This window comes from Felis catus, chromosome B3, assembly GCF_018350175.1.
Source record: "Felis catus isolate Fca126 chromosome B3, F.catus_Fca126_mat1.0, whole genome shotgun sequence".
Classification (NCBI taxonomy): domain Eukaryota; kingdom Metazoa; phylum Chordata; class Mammalia; order Carnivora; family Felidae; genus Felis; species Felis catus.
The window spans coordinates 6,600,317-6,621,090 of NC_058373.1; the positions used below are offsets into that span (position 1 = coordinate 6,600,317).

Consider the following 20,774-nt stretch of genomic DNA (forward strand, 5'->3'; position numbering starts at 1 on the left):
CTTCTTGCATTTTCAAGTGTCATTTATTGATCTCACCCACATGCCAGGGCTGTGTCCTGGGTCTGATCCCGCGAAGTATCCGGCTCAGTAAGAAATTTAAAAGACTGATAAATTGCACTCTTGTGGGTCCCACTTCTCATCCTGACAGTTTCACATTTTATTTATGGTCAGATCAGCTAATGTCAATTCATTTAATTCATCACAAAAGAAATTTAATATTTTCTAGCTTAAAAAACGTATGAACTAGACTGCAACAGGTGGTGAGGAATTTTTTTTTTTTTAAGAATGAAAATCATTTGGGGCGCCTGGGTGGCTCAGTTAAAGGTCCGACTCTTGATTTCGGCTCAGGTCATGATATCGCGGTTCATGAGATCAAGCTCCACCTTGGTCTCCGTGTGCCGACAGAGCAAAGCCTGCTTGGGATTCTCTCTCTCCTTCTTGCTCTGCCCCTCCCCCCCATGCCGTACTCTCCCTCTCTAAATAAATAAAAGAAAAGGAATGAAAATAACTTTTAAAAGGCTGAAATAGAGCGAGAAGAGCACGAGCTACGATAAAAACACTTTGCCTACAGTGACTCTAAGAGCTGGCTGGGCACAGCACCCAGGAGAGCTGAGCTGGAGGCGGTGGCCCCACCCCAGGGTCACCACACCGGGTAAGGCACCAGCTCCGAAGGTTGTGCCGTTAGAAAGGCAGAACGGCATCCTTTGAGATCACCACCGGGGCCGGGCTGTTTCTGTACGCGGAGTCGGAACTTGCACCAGGCTCGAGACAGAAAGAATCTTCTGCTCAACGAGCCTAGCTTCTCACACTGGTCTCCCATGCAAAAGCTGACATGCGGTCAACGGCACGAAGCTGAGGCAGAGGCGAGCTCATTTAAGACTTGCGCCTTTTCTCCTCTAGGTCGGTTCACGGAAAACATACCGACAATAGTCATTGCCACTTACTTACTGGTATTTGCTACGCGCTTTTAAACCGATGCCAACTTTCTCGACCACCTTTGTGAACCAGGCGTTCAAACCCCCACCTGCTGGGCTCTGAAACACAGGCTCTGTCCTTACGCAGGCATTTCCTGAGCATCTCTCTCTAAGCGATATGCTAGATGCGGGAGATTGATGTCACAACTCACAGGAAAATTGAAGAGCCACATCTGGTCCCTGTCCTTCCACGTTCACTGCTCGGACAGACCGTGGCCCTGTGCTCTTCCCGCCTCATGGTGAGCAGCTCCTCACCAGCCTGGGAGCTCCACGAGGGCCGGTGCTGTGTCTACCACCTGTGTTCTCAGGGACGCTGGCCCCTCGGAAGCCTCTAGATGCTGGATGAACAAAAGAGGGGGGCCCAAACCTTCCAGGCCCTTTGCTGTGGCTCTGAGAAGCCCCTGGATGCGCTTTTGCCTTCCACCGAAAGTGTATGTGAGCGGGAATCCTTTCCTCACTCCCCAGCGTACCGGCAGGAGGCGGTCTGTCCCTCGGGCAGGCGATGTGGCTAATTGTACAGAAGCATAAGCTTCCGGACTAGACGGTCTGGGTTGAAAGCCCGGACCACCCACTGAGCAGCTCAGTGATCTGGAGCGAGTCACGAAACCTCGCTGGGTTCCTCCTCTGTAAAAAGGGGACGGCTGATTTAATACATCCCATCAAGGGCTTAGGACAGTGCCCGGCACACAGCAGCTGCCCTGTAAGTGACAGCGATTAACACAAACTGTTATGAGCACGGCCACCGCAGCGGGGCAATTTTTAAACACGCAGCTGTCTCCCTGCTCCCGTGCGGCCCTGATGAACCGTATCCCACACAGGATGGGCACGACCAGAGAGGCAGTGCTGAGCCAGGGTTGAGAGCCACACGATCCGAAGGCTGGTTCCGTCACTTACTAGCCGTGTGACCCCGAGCCTGTGGAGGACACTAGCACCTCCCTCCAGACGTCAGCGACGGTCAGGAACACGTGCTCGGCGCGCCCCGGCACTCCTCAGTGTGACATAAATGGGAACTGCTGTCACTCAGGATTGTCTTCAATGGCTTCAACCTTCAAAGGCAGCGTGAAGGATTCTAAGTCACGAGAACGCCTCAGTATCCATTTAGGAAATTCTCGTGTTCGGGAGAGATCTGTACTTAACAATTTCTAGTCCCATCAGCTCAGATGTCCAATGACAAGGGACTCTGTTCCATGGTCTGGAACGGATTTAGTCTGTCACGCGGGGAAAGGTCTGGTATCGTTTTCTCAGAGACACCTGAGGGGGCAGGGGGGGTGGGCGGTGAGCTGAGGAGGTAAAACTTCCTCCTAACACCCTCCTTAGATTTTCCTCTGGTCAAGATCAGTATTCACAGTGGCTTGATGGCCCGCCATCTGCTCAAGAGCGGCGCGGCCTGTGCAAGGGAAGGCTCACGTAGCCACCAGGCGCATCTGTTTGAGACGTGGTTTGCCACTCCCGCCCTACAAACTGTCACTTCATGTCCCTCACCTGGGTCCTCGTTCTAGGGCACTTTCTAGGCGCCAAGCAGGATTCTGGGCTTGGGGAATCACACCATGGAGCACAGAGACTGCTGGCCCCCATGGCAGGGACGCTGAGAGGGACCGGATGAGGAGGCGAGGGCAGGCCACAAGGGCTCTCCAAGAAGAGACTAAATGTCGAGACCCAAATGACAAGAAGCCGCCAAGGGAAGACCCGAGAAGGGCCATCTGGAGAGAGCATGGCCAGACCCCCCCATCAGCAGCCCTCCCCCCAGTGCCTGGTGTCAGCATACGCTCTGTAGCTCGTCCTGGGATCCGGAGCCCCCTTCACGTCACATCCAGTCCTCCCACCCGCCCAAGGCCAACATGGCGGGGGGCCTATGACAAGCGAAGGGAAGGAGATTTAAAAGAGGCTAAGACACCTCTCTGCTTTCTTTGACCTCTTCCACTGAAAAGCAGAGAAAGGAAAGAGAGAACGAGGGGCAGTAATATTTAAAGAAAATAAGTAAAAGGTTTAAGAAATCTATCATCCAACTGCAATGTACAGGGACGGATTTGGCTCCTGAATCAAGCAACTAAAGGGGAAGAAAAACAAAGGAAGAAGCCAGTTGGGGAAAGTGAGGTGCTAATGAGGAATGTGGGTGTTTTAGGGGTGATGGTGATATGATATGTTATTTTACGAGCCGAACCATGTTGAAGTCCTAGCCCCCACTGCCTTAGGATGTGACTGTACTTGGAGGAAGGGCCTTTAAAGAAGTAATTAAGTTAAAACGGGGTCATTGGGAGGGGCCCTAATCCAACCTGACCGGTGTCTTTATAAGAAGAGGAGATTAGGACACCGACAGGGGGAGACACGGACATAAATGCACAAGACAAGGAGAAGAAAGCATGAGCTCAGAAGAAACCAAGCCTGCCCACACCTTGAACTTGGACTCCCGGCCTCCAGAACGATGAGAAAATAAATGTCTGTAGTTGAGGCCACCCAGACTATGGTATTTGTTACGGTAGTCCTAGCAAACTGAAACAGTTTACAGAGAGTCCGCGTATCTTAGCATCACCCGCTAAAATAGTCCCAGATGGAATGATGGGCTCTCTGGGACCAGCTCCAAAATAATCTTCGAGAGGAAGGAAAGGGCAGGAAGGGGGTGACGGGTGAAACAAGCCTGGCCATAAGTTTAGTAAATTGTTGAGGTCGAATGGTGGGCACACAGGGGTTTATTTGGATTCATTTTACTATCCTCTCTATTTTGTGTATTCTGACTATCTCTCTAAAAAAAGGTTTTTGAGAAACTGAAGAGGAAACATATCTTGTAGGTCGTCCGCCTTTCCGGAAAACTACTGCGATCTAACAAACAATAGGAATTTGCTTCTAAAATTCTAATGAAACAAACTGTAACAGCAACAAATGAAAGGAAAGGGTTAGCTGGCTTTGAGTAACTGTGTGTGTGGGGGGGTGGGGACTGAGTTCTCCCTGGATGGACCGACTTCACGCCCGGGATCTCCCTTGCTGAGATTCAGCTCACCAGCCCAGACACGCCATGTTCTGACCCATATGACCTTGAGGACCTGTTCAAATGCTTTTCCTGGAAGAATCCTTCCTTCTACAACATGACAGCTTGCCTCTGGAGACAGGCTGGTTTCTTTCTTTCCTTTCTCTCTTTCTTTCTTTCTTTCTTTCTTTCTTTCTTTCTTTCTTTCTTTCTTTCTTTCTTTCTTTCTTTCTTTCTTTAATTTTCTTTTTTAATGTTTATTTATTTTTGAGAGAGACAGAGACAGAGTGCGAGTGGGGAAGGGGCAGAGAGAGAGGGAGACACAGAATCCGAAGCAGGCTCCAGGCTCCGAGCGGTCAGCACAGAGCCCTATGCGGGGCTCGAACCCATGAACTGTGAGATCATGACCTGAGCCAAAGTCGGCCGCTTAAAGGACTGAGCCACCCAGGCGCCCCCAGGCTGGTTTCCCTTTGCTGCTGCCTCACCCATCACACTGTTGTAGGATTGTTTACCAATAGTCCCATCTCTTCCTATGGAACTTTATCTGGGCCACAGACAGGCTGATCCCTCCCTCGCTCGTGTTAACAGATCTTCAAGTATTTGAAAAAAAGAATAAACCAAACATTTAATAAATGGTTACGACATGTCGGGCACTCGGCTGCCTGCTAAGTCCTCAGGAGCCCGTGTTTAACAGTAAAATTGGAACCCCCGTTTTGCTGTTGAAGAATCTGGAACTGAGGTTAGAGAGCTGCTCCAGGCCACAGCAGGCAGCGGCAGGGCCGCTCTGTGACCACGTGGAGCACAGAGCCTACTCTTCTCGGCTCCTTCAGCCCATCTCCCGGCTTGTGTGCGAATGTCTCCTGACCCGGTCAGTGTCCTTTCCCGACGGCCCCTGGCACAGCACCCCCAGGGGCAGGGGCCTGGACCACCCACACCCAGCGCTTCTACCCAGCGTGATCCCGGCCCCTGGGGCCGCCAGACCCAGGCTCTCCTCTCCGCTCTCCTACCGCCTGGCTCTGTGCCTTGCCCGAATTACTTAACCTCTCTGCGCCACAGGATGCCTTTTCATCACAATTTTGCTAAGTGTCTCCCTGGTTGCTGTGGAGATCAAAGGGATTACATCTGTGTGAGACATCAACACGGGGTCCCGCACGCAGTAAGTGCCCCTGCTGGCATTTCTGGTCTTGTTTTTGGCACACTGTTGCTGTTAGCGCTCCCCAGTCTGCCTCTGTCTGGGGTCCTGAGGTCACACCATGCCTCCCCATCTTCAACTCCCATAGATGGATTTTTATATCCAAGCACAGGACCTTATAACCATTCCCCGTCGTTCTCATTTTTGTTAGGTTCTGCCCATTCGAAAAAAAAATTTGTTTCATGTTTATTCATTTTTGAGAGAGAGAGACAGACAGACAGGGGAAGGGCAGAGAGAGGGAGACACAGAATCCAAAGCAGGCTCCAGGCTGTCAGCACAGAGCCTGACTCCGGGCTCTAACTCACAAACCGTGAGATCATGACCTGAGCCGAAGTTGGACGCCCAACCGACTGAGCCACCCAGGCGCCCCTCTGCCATTTTTTAAAAAGAGAATTGGTTTTATCTTTTTTTTTTTTTTTTTTTTTTTTTTTTTGAGAGAGGTGTAAGCGAGGGCAGAAGGAGGGGGAGGGAGAGAATCCCAAGCAGGCTCCGTTCTCAGCACAGAGTTGGTTGGACGAGGGGCTCGATTTCACAACTGTGAGATCATGACCTGAGCCAAAATCAAGGGTCAAGGGTCAAACGCTTAACTGACTGAGCCACCCAGGTGCCCCAGATTTTGCCATTTCTGCTTTTTGGATGCAATCCTGTCCCCCACACACTCGCTATTCTCCATGTGCCTGAGTTATCTGTAAATCTGGACCTTCACCTATATCTTCAAGCCGCTGACCAAACTGTTGAACGGAAGAGTCTGTAACACAGTGTCCTTAGTTGTGGGAGTGAGTGCAGAGAAGCAGTGGGGCACGAGGCACCCGGGCTGGCACAGAGCAGGTGCACCCTTACACATCACCAGGAGCAGCATAAACCATCTGACAAGATGTACAAATACACATAAAAAATGTTGACTCTGAGATTCTACTCTTGGAAATTTAATCCAAAGTAGTCATTAAAGAGAAAAAATATTCTACGCGAAAGATATTTAAAGTATCATCATTTAAAATGCTGAAAAACTCTAGGGGCGCCTGGGTGGCTCGGTCAGTTGAGCATCTGGCTTCGGCTCAGATCGTGATCTCACAGTTTGTGAGTTCGAGCCCTGCGTCGGGTTTGTTGCAGTCAGCGCAGAGCCCTCTTTTCAGATCCTCTGTCCCCGTTTCTCTCTGTCCCTCCTCTGTTCTCAATCTCTCTAAAAAATGAGTAAACATTAAAAAATTGTTTTAAAAAAATGCTGAAAAACTCTAAATATACTAAAGGGACTACAGAGAGGAACAGTTACATAAACTATGAGGGAAGCTCTTACAAAGATCAAATGTAATGACTGTGCACCTGTTAGCAAATACAAGATTATTTAAATTAGGTCACCTTACATATACACACCTTGACTGCGACTACATAAAAACTATGTGCCCAGATAAAAGAATGGGAAGGTTAAAAAATAGAAAATTACAATTATGGTGAGATTATATTTATTTATCACTATTCTTTTTTAATGTTTAATTTTGAGAGAGAGAGTACAAGGGAGGGAGGCGCAGAGAGAGAGGGGGACAGAGGATCTGAAGCAGGTTCTGCACAGACAGCAGCGAGCCCCCTGTGGGCTCGAACTCATGAACAGTGAGATCGTGACCTGAGCTGAAGTTGGACACTTAACCAACTGAGCCACCCAGGTGCCCAGTTATGGTGAGATTGTAGATGCAATTTTCAATTGTTTCCCATTAAAACACACAATAATTTATTTGGGTATAAACAACCCCGTTTGCACATACTCAAACACATACTTTGTGGGTTTTTTTTTTTTTTAGTTTAAAAAATTTTTCTTTAAGTTTATTTATTTGTTTTGAGACAGTGCAAGTGGGGGAGGGGTAGAGAATCCCAAGCAGGCTCCACGCTGCCAGTGCAGAGCCCGACGTGGGGCTGGAACTCATGAAACCATGAGATCACGACCTGAGCTGAAACCAAGAGTGGGACGTTTAACTGACGGAGCCATCCAGGAGCCCCTATACTCTATGTTTATTATTTATGTGTACATCTACAACATGAAGGGAGACTCAAATAAGAATCAAGAACTGGGGCAGTCCGGAAGACAGAACCTTGGCTAATGCAAGACTTCAACCAAAGGCCAGAAGCATCTGTCTGAGTGTGAGAACCAGTTCCTGTCTTCAAGGACCTTGGGATCCCATGAGTTGTCGGTGTGTCAGATTCCCTTCTCACAGTCGTGCGTGTGCCTTACCGCAGCCCTGGCACGCCAGTCACCAGCGTCCTGAGGAATGAGCGTGAGGATGGCACCGTGGGCAAGGGCATTGGCCGTCCGGCTCCTGGCCCTGCTCTGACACTGGCCAGCAGGGGACCTGGGGCAAAACCTTCCCCTGTGAGTTTCGCTCTCTGTCTCTAGGAGGCAGGATGAGATGGGGGTGGCTACGGTGCCCATCTGAGAGGCTGATGTGAAGCGTGGCATCGTGAATGCCCAGTCCAAGCTGGCTGCCTTATCACCATGTGCCCCATTGCCTCTCGCAGACGGGCATAAATTCTGCACTTAGCAAGGTAAAGCTAGTTAACCAGTTAACGGCACACTCGGAGTGCGAACAGCAGTAAGGGGGCCTCGAGTTGGCCGTGCCCGTACTTACCGTAGGTGAACATGCGTGGTGACGTCAGCTCAATGTTGGGCAAGGCGCCCAGGTGGTTGAGCACGGCGCACCGGTAGCCATTTTTCTGCGCGTAGTCGACAAAGGTGCGGATGTACTGCTTCTCGCTGTGATTGGCGATTCCAGGGCAGATGACCATGGTAATGTCATCTACAGGGTGAAGAAAGAGAGCCCGACACATCCAGTAAACGGTGAGGATAAATGGCCACCACTACACCTCCCTGGCTGAGAAAACAGCAGGAGGGAGCTTCACGTTGAATTTCACGCACTTCTCTGGGAAGAGTAGCCTTCCCTTCGAGCTGGAGTTGTCCACACCAGTGCTTCTCACACTATTTATGCCGAAGGGTCAGTTTTTAAAATTTCCGACCATGGACAGAGACTTTTGAAAACGAGGATACAAATCAATCACCGGAAAGACAAAATGAAAAAAAATTTAAATCTCCATTTCTTATTATTAGATTCGACAGATAAAAAGTTTCTCTGCCACACTGCTGTACAAGTTCCCAAATCTCACTCTCAATTTCTGTCTGAAAGCCCGCGTGAATGGTGGAATGAATGAACAGAAAAGTAAAAAGCAGTATCCGCACAGACTTCTCTGACCAAGGAATTTTACTTCCAGGTGTTTATCCTACAGATACACCTGTACGTTGGGAAAACAAGACCCATACCGTATCGGGGATAATGGCAAAAGATTGAACACAACCTAAATGCCCAGACACAGGGGTCTGGTTGAATACATTGTTGCATATCCAAGTGATGAAATGTTATGTAGCCCTTAAAAATGATGAGAGACATCTTTACATATACTGATAGGGCAAAGCTCTCCAACGCGTATTAAGTGGAAAAAAAGCAAGGTGCAGAAAACGGTTATGATAACGCTGCCGTTTGTGTGGGGGAAAAAAAGACATCTATGTTTATAAATGTATCCACTAGCTCTGGAGTCATACGTAAGAAACCTAACAGTGGGTACCACTGCGGAGGGCCCTGGGGCGGGGGGGGACAGGGGTGGAAGAGAGACTTATACTTTCTCTGGGTATCTTATAGGTACCTTTTGGATCTTCTATCATAAGCATGAATTACCCACTTGAAAACATGAATACACAGTCTTCCTTCATTTTTAAGAAAATTTTTGCATAGATTTCCTTTAAAAGGAAAGTGGTATCTAGGGTATCAAGTCTGATCATAAATGTCCCTTCCAAAAGTTAAGATAAAAACAACTTTTAAATTCTTCTTGAATGTGCAGAACCTTACAGACATGACCTAGCAGCTCCAGCTCTCGGACTCTCGCCTCAAATTTTATGGTTAAGGGTGCTCACCATAGAATTACGTACAGTAAGAAAACTGTGAACTCCACAGTGGATGAATCATTAAACGGTGGCATGACCATATTGTAGAATATTAATCGTTCAGATCATGGTTTTGAAGACTTTTAGGCTTTGAATGACAGGAGAAACATATAACATAATGGATAATCGTTCAGACTTTGGAAAAACAATGCATTTGAACTGGAAGGAAACACAATGGCAACAACAGAATTCTGGGTGGTGGGATTCTAGGTGGTGCTTATTTTCTTTTTAAAATATTCCTATGTTATCTAAATTTTCCAAAATGAGTTTTTATCCCTTTTGTGGCCAGGGAAAAAAAAAATCATGGAAAAGAAAAAAAAAAAAAGGGCTGCTATTTCCTAGAGCATCTCTTGGACGGACACGCGTACAGAACCACCTTTATCCGTCCCCTTCTGGGGACGGGGGGTGATACACAGGAAGGAGTAAACAAAACATCAAAGGTTTCCCTTTTCAATTTTCCGTGTTGGTCCTGGGAGGAAGAACAGAGTGGTGAAATCAAATGTTGTGCTTTACTGGTGGGAGCGAGAGCATTAGAAGCAAGAGAAAAAAAGCATTTGATGGTACGGCGGAGAAACAGATATTTGAACGATGAGCTATGAGATGTGTAATCACAATGGGGATTCCTAACCCATTCATTTATTCATTCCTTCTGGGACTGCTGAGTGGGAGGCTGCCGCTCGGGGCTCGGACCCCATAAGGTCACAGAGTGGCAGGTGCCGCGGAGAACTAAAGCAGGAAGGTGTGGTGGATTTACACGGGAAGGAAACACCAGCGAGGGGAGGTGGGGGCCGTCCCCCTGGGGAGGGGACGTCTGAGGTGAGACCTGATGACAAGAAGGAGGCGGCCACGGGGAGGGAGGTCTGGGGACGAGTATTCCAGACAAAGGGAACGTAAACTAAAGCTTCGTCGCTGGCTAGTCAGCGGTTCCGGTTACTACGAATAACTGAGCGCTTTAACACGTTTACTGCAATTTATTCACAAATAGTCACTGAGCTCCTAGAAAACACTAGGTGCCTTGTGTACTTCAGAACTCAAAAGAACTCTCTCCCGGGAGGAGCAGCCGTCAAAGGAAGCCACCATGCTAACATGAGTCCTCACCGTGGACCCTTTCCGATGGGTCCCTACTCGGGGGCTGGACCGAGCGATGCCAAATTCTAGCAGCAGTGGTAGTCGGAGTGGCTTCTGACAGACGGGTATCCCACACCCTCGCGTAAATGGACCTCAATGTGGCTTTTTGTCCGTGGAAAGCTAAGCAGAGGGCACCTGAGAGCCTGTACTATGTGCGAGTACCCAACAAATAAGACCAGCCTGTACTGCATCTCTGAGCCTCAGTTTCCTCATCCATAAAGTAAGGATAACAAGGTACCAACCTTGTTGCCAGGGTTAAGCGAGATTCCCGGATATTTAAAGCACTTAGAAGAGTCTAGCTTTTATTGCTGTCATCAAACCAGAGGCGTGGTCCTGGGGGGCCTGGGCTCCAAGTTCTCCCTCCACCCCTTACACCCAGCTTCTGTATTTCGCAAGCGGATTCACAAACTACTCAACAATGTTCTCTGACGGGCCCTGCGCGGTGAGTTGCAAACATGAGACAGAGCTAATCCCTGCGGTCGCTCCGAAGTGATGGACCTCAGGGGACTTCCTAGCAGCCCCCAGGTGTGACGGTGACTTGCTGGCATGAGGATCTCCACCGCGCTCCCTCACTGGCCGGTGCGATGGCCCAATCACAGACCCACGCTAGCTCACCTCCAACACAGTGCTCAGCCAAGGGCTCAAAGAGGTCGAAGGTCGAAGTGGCGCCGTCGGACATGGTGATGAACTTCCGGTGCCCATACGGGTGTGGCGACCTCACCCTTCCCATCTTCCCATACAAGGCTGTTTGGATGTGTCCACTTTTCCCCCAGATCAACGGTGGGATGTATCTAAGAAAGAAGGAGAGGAGAGGTCAATTATCCCCACATTCCTTGAACAATGCGTGGAGAAATTTTTGAGCAGGTCTTTCAACCTATGTAAGTTTTTTTCCAGACAAATTCTCTATACTAAGGATCCATGAGACCTTCTTTAAAAATTTTTTTTTTAATGTTTTATTTGTTTTTGAGACAGAGAGAAACAGAGCATGAGCGGGGGAGGAGCAGAGAGAGAGGGAGACACAGAATCTGAAGCAGACTGCAGGCTCCGAGCTGTCAGCACAGAGCCCAATGAGGGATTCGAACCCACGAACCGTGAGATCATGACCTGTGCCAAAGTCGGCCACTTAACTGACTGAGCCACCCAGGTGCCCCAAGATTTTCTGTTTTCTTTCTTTTAAAATGTTTTAAAAATGTTTTTATTTTGAGAGAGAGAGAGAGACAGTGCGAACAGGGGAGGGGCAGAGAGAGAGGGAGACACAAAATCCGAAGCAGGCTCCGGGCTCTGAGCCTGTCGACACAGACTTATGGACTGTGAGATCATGACCTGAGCTGAAGTCAGACGCTCAACCGAGGCACCCAGGCACCCCCCACCAAAGACTTTCTTTACCTTATATCCTTGCCATGATTTACCTCTTTTGCCCATTTATTAATACATCCTGCATCAGATTAGCTCTAGGAATCACCGGGACATGCTTACGTAGACAGGATTTCAAATTTACAGTGTTAAGTAATTCAATATGGGTTATTTCTCTAATGCACGTTAAAAAGAAAATAAGTAATACATTTTGAACACATGCTACTTGACAGGGTTAGCCTCATTCTCAAACGGGCCCAGGGACTAATGCACACGAATGCACACTGCCTACACTCACTAATGTTCACTTCTTTGCCTTCCCCTAATAAGACAGGCCACAGCTACGGTGGTCACCCCACCAGCCAAACTGCTGCTCTCTGTTACACTGGGAAGGGCTGCAAGCTTTCCTGAGAGCCTATAGGTGTCTCGTGCGCGCGTTGTCGGGGGCACTGTGTGCCCTGGAGAATGTGCTGGAAGGGCAGAGCAGTGTAAGTATTGGGTTAAATGAAGGATGAAGGCTTATCAGCCTAAGTCATGACGCCACCCTAACAACTGTCCTTTGTGAAAACACGCAGTGACTCTGGTCTCTGGGAGTAAATGCAAAAATCACACACTAGTTAATTACCAGGAAAGCAAGGTGCTCCTGGTTACAACTAAGAAATGATTCACAACCACAGCGTAAGGATGGTCCCATTTACCGAAGCTGCCCCTGGTTTCTCCTTCACGGCTTTGAGCCCAGGCATGGTGCTTGGCCAGGATTTGTGTTCTATATAGAATCACAGAACATAAAACACGGTAATAACGTCCATTCTTCATCTCTGTATGATCTCACAGTGGTGAGCATTTTACTAAGGGTTTGCCTGAAACTATTTCCCAATTCATGCCTAGCTTTTCTATCACACCAGGTGATCCTAAAAGCCCTCCTTAAATTAAGCCAGATTTGCTTTTTCTGTTTTGTAATTCATTAAGTCAGAAATTTAAGAGAAGTGACGCTATCACCCTACGCAAGCCAGTTCCCACACGTACTTCCTCTGGGAGGGTGGGGAGGAAAGGGTATTTTAAGACCTAAGGACACGAAGCCATTTGCCAGCATGACACCACAGGTGCAAATCTTAGTGCAGAGGCTACGGCATTTGGAAAGCAGACAGAAGCATTTATAAGAGATGAGTGGATTATGACAGCAACGAAAAGCAAGCTTATAAAAATAATGTCAACTGGACAACTCAGCATGACACGAGATTTAGACACGCAATTTATAAAGGGTTTCAAGACGACCAACTTGAACAATAAGTTATACATGGTGGGGAGAGGAGTGATCCAAGAAACCAAATTCCTGGTCGCTCCCAGAGGAAAGTTCAAAGAAAGCTTAGTTTATAATACAAATTTAAAATAGAATTGTGCGAGGTTAACGGGTCAGAAGAATGGGTTACATTTCACATACCTATCTTCTGATCTGGTTTAGAATATAGTATAATCCCAGCCAGCACATGACAAAAAGAATAAGATACAATTTTCTCTTGGCTGTTCACAGATGGCCCACATAATGATGACACGGGCGGTCATCCTGATGCCGTGCTCCTGACTCAGGGTCACGTTACCTCTCTGAGGTGGCCTCCAGCCTCTACTCTCGTCCCCACTTACCCAGCATCCACCTGCCAGCGGAGGAGGGAAAACAAAATATGTAAACCTGGCCAGCCCCGTCTACTGCGTGGGTCCTATCTTGGCCTAGGAGGCCCGCCGTGCCCGCCTGCTTACGCCTTTCAGTGTAAGTTCCGATAAACCCGAGCCACGGGCCCGGCTCCACTCCAAAGAGGCAGAGCTTGTGCTGAGCTATTTTCATCCCAAATGCCAAGCTGTTTCTTCTGCCTGGAATACACTCCTTTCCTCCTTGCACACCCGTTGCTTTTCCTCACCAGCTACAATTTGTTTTTCTTTTCTTTTTTAATTTTCTTTTAATGCTTTTATTTATTTTTGAGACAGAGAGACACGGCATGAGCAGGGGAGGGGCAGAGAGAGAGGAAGACACAGCATCCAAAGCAGGCTCCAGGTTCTGAGCTGTCAGCACAGAGCCTGACACGGGGCTCGAACGTACAGACTGTGAGATCATGCCCTGAGCTGAAGTCGGACGCTCAACCGACTGAGCCACCCAGGCGCCCCTACTATTTGTTTTTCAAGACTCACTTCCAATCAGGTCGCTGGGGGAGCTGCCCTTCTCTGTGCCTCCTGGCGAAGCACCCTGAGCGGAGCTCTGTCCTGGCGTCCAGGAGGCTCGACTGATATCAGGGCTCTTTACTGGCACATTCCTCCCCACCACCTGCGGGAGCCAGGCTTAGAAATCGTTGTGCCCATCCCCAGGGTGCTTCATACACTAAGCATTTGGAAGGGCTGCTGAATGAACAGAGCACAGACCCACTTAGTGAATCTGAGAAGAAACAGATGGACTTAAAAAATGATATGCACCATAATTATGGCAGTTGGACTGCAGCAGGGGTGGTGCTTGGTGACTGTCCCCTTCCCAGGCCATCTGGCAGCATTCTCAGACCAGGCTGGGAGAAAATCCTGAAGGTGTGCATGTGTGTATACGTGCGTATGTGCACGCGTGTGCGTGAGAATAAGTGGCCGCCTCGGGATCACTCGGGACTTTCTCACTTCAGCGTAAGGTCAGTTGTGCACAGTAGACGTTTCACAATCTTTAATTCCACCACCATAGCATCTACTGATAAAACACTGTTTTTAATTAACTTCACAATAACACAACCCCGGAGTTTACAAAATCGGACGTTTAGACAGCCAAGTTTTGCTGCGTGTTTTCCTCTGTTTATAGAAGTCATCCACAGATCACATGAAAAAATGAAAAAAAAAAAAAAAACCCCACAAAAAACCGAAAACCTGGAATGGGTATAACTAGTTACGTGGTTTCGGTCAAGCAGGAAATGTGGACCAAAACAACCGACTATTTTGAAAGTCACATAAACACATAAACAAGCACTTAAGAGACACTGCTGAAGTGTACAAGGAGGAATCCGCTTTATTCTAACTACCTTTGTGATGGTGAATCTGAGAATATAGCTGCCGATGACCCCACCTATCCCCAGGCCCTTGAGCCACTCTTCCCATCGGGGCGCCCCCTCCAGGAGTCTGGGCTGGCCCAGGACTAGTTTAGGCTGGTAGAACGTGGTAGAACGGCTGCTGTGCAGGGCTGGGGCTGGCCCTTCAAGGAGAAGCCTGGCAGTTTCTGCTTTCACCTCCTTGGAAGCCTGGCGCCATGTTGTAAAGGAGCCAGGGCTCGAACACCCAGCGAGTAGAGGCAACACTGAGGCGTCTAGAAGATGCGACACAGAACCGAGTGCTGCGTGCGTTTAAAACTCAGAGCAGCACCGTACCGCCTTCCAAAACAGATGGACCAATTTCTCATTTCCAACCGTTATGCACGCCAAGTGCCTCTCTCCCTCACCCTCATCAATAACTAGCTTTGTCAATCTTTGACATTTGGGCCACCCTGATGGGCAAAAAAATGGGTATTTAACTTCAACTTGTGTTTCTTAAGGCTGATCCAATCTATGGAAAACAAGTTTCTTATCTGAATTTGCATTTTCCTGATCCATATGTTTATTAGTCATTCACATCTCTCTTACGTAAATTGTACCCTTTGTCCATTTTTCTGTTACGTTTTTATCTTTTTCCAATCCATTCATAGGTACTGTTCGTCACCCCTGCATGTCATTTTCTATTTTATGTTGCAAACGCTTTCTCCCAATTTATAGTATATTTCAATTTTATCACTTATCTTACGTAACTTTCATATTTTGTGGTTAAATTTGTTAGGTTTCTTTCTTTCTTTTTTTTTTTTTTTTAACGTAGGCTCCACACCCAGCCTGAAGTTCAACATAGGGATTGAACTCACAACCCTGAGGTCAAGAGTCAGGGCTTGACTGACTAAGCCCCTCCGATGCGCCTAAGATTTTTGTTTAAAAAAAATTTTTTTTTAATGTTTATTTATTTTTGAGACAGAGAGAGACAGAGCATGAGCGGGGGAGGGGCAGAGGGAGAAAGAGACACAGAATCTCAAGCAGGCTCCAGGCTCCGAGCTGTCAGCACAGAGCCCGACGCGGGGCTCGAACTCGTCAACCGTGAGATCATGACCTGAGCTGAAGTCAGACGCTCAACCGACTGAGCCACCCAGGCGCCCCAGATTTTTGTCTTTAAAGTAATCTCTACACCTTACGTGGGGCTCAAACCCATATCCCTGAAGTCAAGAGTCACATGTTCCTCCGACTGAGATAGCCAGGTGCCCCCATTTGTTAGGTTTTTCTGTTAAAACCTTTGTGTTTTGCATTTTGTTTTAAAAAGAGCTATTCTAGCACCCAATTTTAAATACATTTCCCAATATTTCCTTTTATTATGCCTACAGTTAAAAAAATTTTTTTTAATGTTTATTTATTTCTAAAAGACAAAAAGAGACACAGCATGAGCAGGGGAGGGGCAGAGAGAGGGAGACAGAATCCAAAGCAGGCTCCAGGCTCTGAGCTGCCAGCACAGAGCCCGATGCGGGGCTCGAACTCACGGAGTGTGAGATCATGATCTGAGCTGAAGTCGGACGCTCAACCGACTGAGCCACCCAGGCGCCCCTATTTGTCTATTCTTATGCCAATATGACTCTGCCTTAATGAATATAGCTTTATGGACTATTTCGAGCAGTAACAGTGCAGGCCCCCCCTTCACTTGTCTTTTTAAAAATTCTCTTGGCAGATTTTTGCCATTTTATTTTCCAGATGAATTACAGGATTAGCCTGTTTCATGACAAACTTGGAATTTCTAATTGGAAACACACCAAACTCCTATATTACCTTGGGTAAAATTGACACGTTTACAGTTTTTACTGGTCCCATTAAAAAATGTGCAGTATCCGTGTATTATTCAAGTATTTATGTCCTACAGTAAAACTTCATAGCTTGCTTCACGTTCCAATGCTCAGTTTTTACTACACGAATTTGCATACATCTCTACTCTTTTTTTTTTTTTTTTAATTTCTACATTTTTAAAAAAGCTATTCTTAGAGTTAGCATCTGGGCGTGTTTCACTCCAAACTCCCTGAAAGCTGCATCTCAGTACTAACACATACGGTTGTTTGTCCAAAGTGCTGTGGCCAGTGGTTAATAAATGCTTGTTACTAAGAAAGAAGCTAGACCACAACGAAATATAGAGGCCAGCATGTCCTTATCTTCTGCATCAATTTATAAGCAACACCTGGCTAGTGCCCAATGGGAAAGGCCGTAAGGGAGAATCTAGATCTCCCTTCCACCCACATCCCTCCAGACAAACACACGCTGCCTTCGGACGGACGGAGTTCACATCAGCAAGGACAGATGGTTGCCGGGCTGTTTACAAAGAGCCAGAAAAAAGTTGACTAATGCTTATCCTTGCCCTCAATCTGCGGGTGACCATCGATTCTTTCCATGGGGACGTGGGTTCCTTGGTTGTACATCAAGCTACTTTATAGCAATTGAACCCAGACTTAGCTGTCAGGCCCTCTGATTCTCCCCAGCAGCTCTCTAGCAAACTGGCAGAGGCCGGGCATACATATGACATCTGAGACTGGGCCCTGGACCCCTACTTCCGGCAGGTCCCGTCCGGTGACCTAGATGCTCGTTAGCAGTTACTCCTTGGTTCTAATGTTACTTTTGTTTCAGACAAGATGCTTTGGTTAAAATGACACAATCCAACTCCGACTAACTTAAGAAGGGACTATGCTGGGGTGCTCACCAAATGGACAAGAGGCTGGAGGACCAGCTTCCAGAAAAGAAACTGGGGCTACTCGACGTATGTGCTCTCTATACAGCAGCACCCCAGGAGCCAATGCCCCACGAGTGGGGTGTCCAGAAGAAGGGAATTCTGGAGGGCGGAGCAGCGCATCTTGATTTATTATCTGCATATAATGGGAGAGAAGGACTTGCCCAAAATGCCCTTGGAGAGGAAGAATGGTGCTGGGCAGCCAGAAAGGGACAAACGCTCCCAACAAGGTTTTGGGCTCGACTTGTCTTTGCTTCAAGTGGCTTCGTTAGTGCCCTCGATACCCCACAACCCTCTTCAAACCATCATGCTCCCAACTAGTTCTTCCAAAGTCTCTTCTTTCTGTCTTTGTTCCCAACCTTGGTCCCAACTCAGCATTTCCCATAATTCTCAAATGTATTTACTTTGAAGCATCTGCCTCACCTATAACACAGTGTGGATCACAAACAGGCAACCTACTTGGCTCGAGCGGTATTTTTTATCGCACACCCATCTTTCTGAAAGCAAAGTTTATCACATATGAGTGTGTGCTGTTTTCTTTAAAGGAGAAGAAATCTAGACAAGGAGAGTTCTTATGACTCCTGGTCAATCTTTACCGGTCTTAAAGGAGCACACTTTTTGCAACTCACCACATTGCCCCACTGTTTTTTTTTTTGAAGGTAACATTCACATAACATGAAATTAACCTTTAAAAATTTTTATTTTAGAGAGAGCGCATGTGCACAAGCAGAAGAGAGGCAGAGGGAGAGAGAGGAAGGGAGGGAGGGAGAGAGGGAGGGAGGGAGGGAGAGAGAGAAAGGGAGAGAGAGGAAGGGAGGGAGGAAGGGGGAGGGAGAGAGAGAGACAGAGAGAGAGAGAGAGACAGAGAGAGAGAGAATCTAAAGCAGCCCTGCCATAGGCCTCAATCCCCTGACTGTGACATCATAACCTGAGCTGAAATCGAGAGTCAGACGCTTAACCAACCAAGTTACCCAGGCGCGCCTGAAATGAACCATTTTAAAGTGTACAATTCCATGGCATTTAGTACATTCACAGTATTGTATACTTATCACCTCTATATGGTGATGAACGTTTCTTTGCTCCAAAAGGAAACTTTGTGTGTGTTAAGCAGTCACTCCCCATTCTCCCCTCCCTTCTACCCCCGGAAACCACTAATCTGCTTCCAGTTTCTATGGAATTCTGTATTCGGGATATTTTCTATAAATGGAATCATTGAATATGTGACTTCTTGTCTTATGATTTTTCACTTGGCATAAAGTTTTCAAGGTTCATCCATGTTGTAGCATGTATCAGTACTGTATTCCTTTCTATGGCTGAATAATATTTCATTATATGCACATACCTACCACCTTTTCTTTATCCATGTATTGGTTGATGGACATTGGGTTGTTTCCACCTTTTGGTGAAAGGTGGAAACTGTGAACAGGGCTGCTGTGGACATCTGCATACAAGTATTTGTTTGAATACCTGTTTTCAGTTCTTTTGGGTATACATCTAGGATCAGAATTTCCGGGTCCTATGGTAATTCTATGCTTAACTTTTTGTGGAACCTCCAAACTATTTTCCATAGTAGCTGCACAATTTTACACTCCTACCAGAAACACATGATAGTTCCAATCTTTCCACATTGTCACCAACACTTGTTTTTTACTGTTTTTTCTTTTTTTCATTGTTACAGCATCTTAGTGATATTAAACCTACTCTTTTGACTGCAGGCCATTTCTTTCCACTCTGTCTCTACTTCCATCTCTACGTTTAATATTTATCACGATTTTAAAAATGAATTAGTTGAGAAATAAATACATACACTCAGTCTCATTCATTCCTACAATGGCTACTGTCGGTGGAAAGGCTTGAAGCAGAATAAAGTTGGCAACAGTCAAACTGCACGCGGTATACTATGGGACTGTCCAAAAATTGACAAAAGAATCCAGTTTTTATAAAAGCATTTAGACTCGCAAAACTTAACCTAGAGAATTGGACGTGGTGGGAATAATAGCCATGAGAAAACTGCTACAGCAGAAGCTATAGTCAGTGACACATAATGTGGACAAGAAACTGCTTCTAAGCTTCGTGGTAAAATTTAAATGGAAAACAAACCTGATGAAGATAAGACTGAACTGTCTTGCGTTAAAAAATCATCATGGAATCACACTGGGTCAGTAGAATTTGTTTCAGAAAGTATTCCCTAGGATGATTTAATGTTAGCATCACTTGGATGAAAATGCTTGTATTTTAAATGTCCCTGGGTTCTGCCCCTCCTGACTCCTCCTATGGCAGTGCAGGTGGCTAGAACCTAGCTCACACTCTACTCCGGCATGTTCCTCCTTCCTGGGCCAAGAAAGGCAAGAGACTCAGAACCAACAAAGGAGACGATACCGGCTGGAAGGTAATACAGAAGTAGGTAGGGGAAAAGACCCATAATGCTGGGGCCACTCAGGGTCTGTGGAGGGGTGGGTGGGCAGGCCACTGACAGGCTCAGCCAGTTAAGCATCTGATTTTGGCTCAGGTCACAATCTCACGGTTTGTGAGTTCGAGCCCCGCTTCGGATTCTCTGTCTCCCTCTCTCTGCCTCTCCCCCACTCAAGCATGCACGCTTTCTCTCTCAAAAGTAAACAAAAAAAATATTGGGCTTATCTAGAACCAACGTAAATGGGACTTCACATATCTTAAATAGTCAACAGCCAGCCTCTAGCTTTAAAAATATATCAAACTAACATATGCATATTCTGGTGTTGCCCATTACAAAATTTTTTTTTAATGTTTATTTATTTTTGAGAGAGAGAGAGAGAGAGAGAGAGATTATGAGCAGGGGAGGGGCAGAGAGGAGACACAGAATCCAGAGCAGGGTCCAGGCTCGGAGCTGTCAGCACAGAGCCCGGCGCAGGGCTCAAACTCACGGACTGTGAGATCACGACCCGAGCCAAAGTTGGACGCTCAACTGGTTGAGCCACCCAGACGCCCCAAGGTGTTGCCCATTTCTAAAGCTACTGCCGACCAGGGGTTTTTCAACAACACGGCGAGCCCTGGTATTTATTCCTGATATAAATCTGCTTATTGAGAAACAGTATGTAAGGGCCTCCAGGCCAGAAGCTGACAGCAGACAAGAGAAAGGACAAACACGCAGACCAAATTCCAGGGCTCTGGCAAGTTCAAGACAACGATCGTCAGGGCGGACCATTCGGGAGCGACCCCTTCCTCCACGGCAGTGTGGTGTGGTCACGTCTCACCCACGGCCTGGTCCTCAAGGTAAAGGGTGAAACTTCCCACGAGAGTCAAATACCCCCGAACATGCCTGAGGAAGGAACACGCTGCCTCAGCGAGCAGGGCCCGGCGGTGCTCTTCCAGTGCCGGCGGGTGGCTGGGGCTGCACGAAGCGCAGACAGCACCGGGGCC

The 20,774-nt window shown here is 47.4% G+C and overlaps 1 protein-coding gene across 2 annotated transcripts in view; it reads right to left on the reverse strand.

Annotated features, from left to right (window-relative positions):
- Positions 1 to 20,774, reverse strand: part of ABHD2 (abhydrolase domain containing 2, acylglycerol lipase) — a 108,013-nt gene that overhangs the window by 34,122 nt on the left and 53,117 nt on the right. For both annotated transcript variants that reach the window (XM_019831896.3, XM_006932261.5), the window contains exons 4-5: positions 10,851 to 11,026; positions 7,744 to 7,911 (exon numbers count right to left, since the gene is read on the reverse strand). In XM_019831896.3, the coding sequence (XP_019687455.1) occupies positions 7,744 to 7,911; positions 10,851 to 11,026 (344 nt within the window). The remainder of the gene's footprint in view (positions 1 to 7,743; positions 7,912 to 10,850; positions 11,027 to 20,774) is intronic.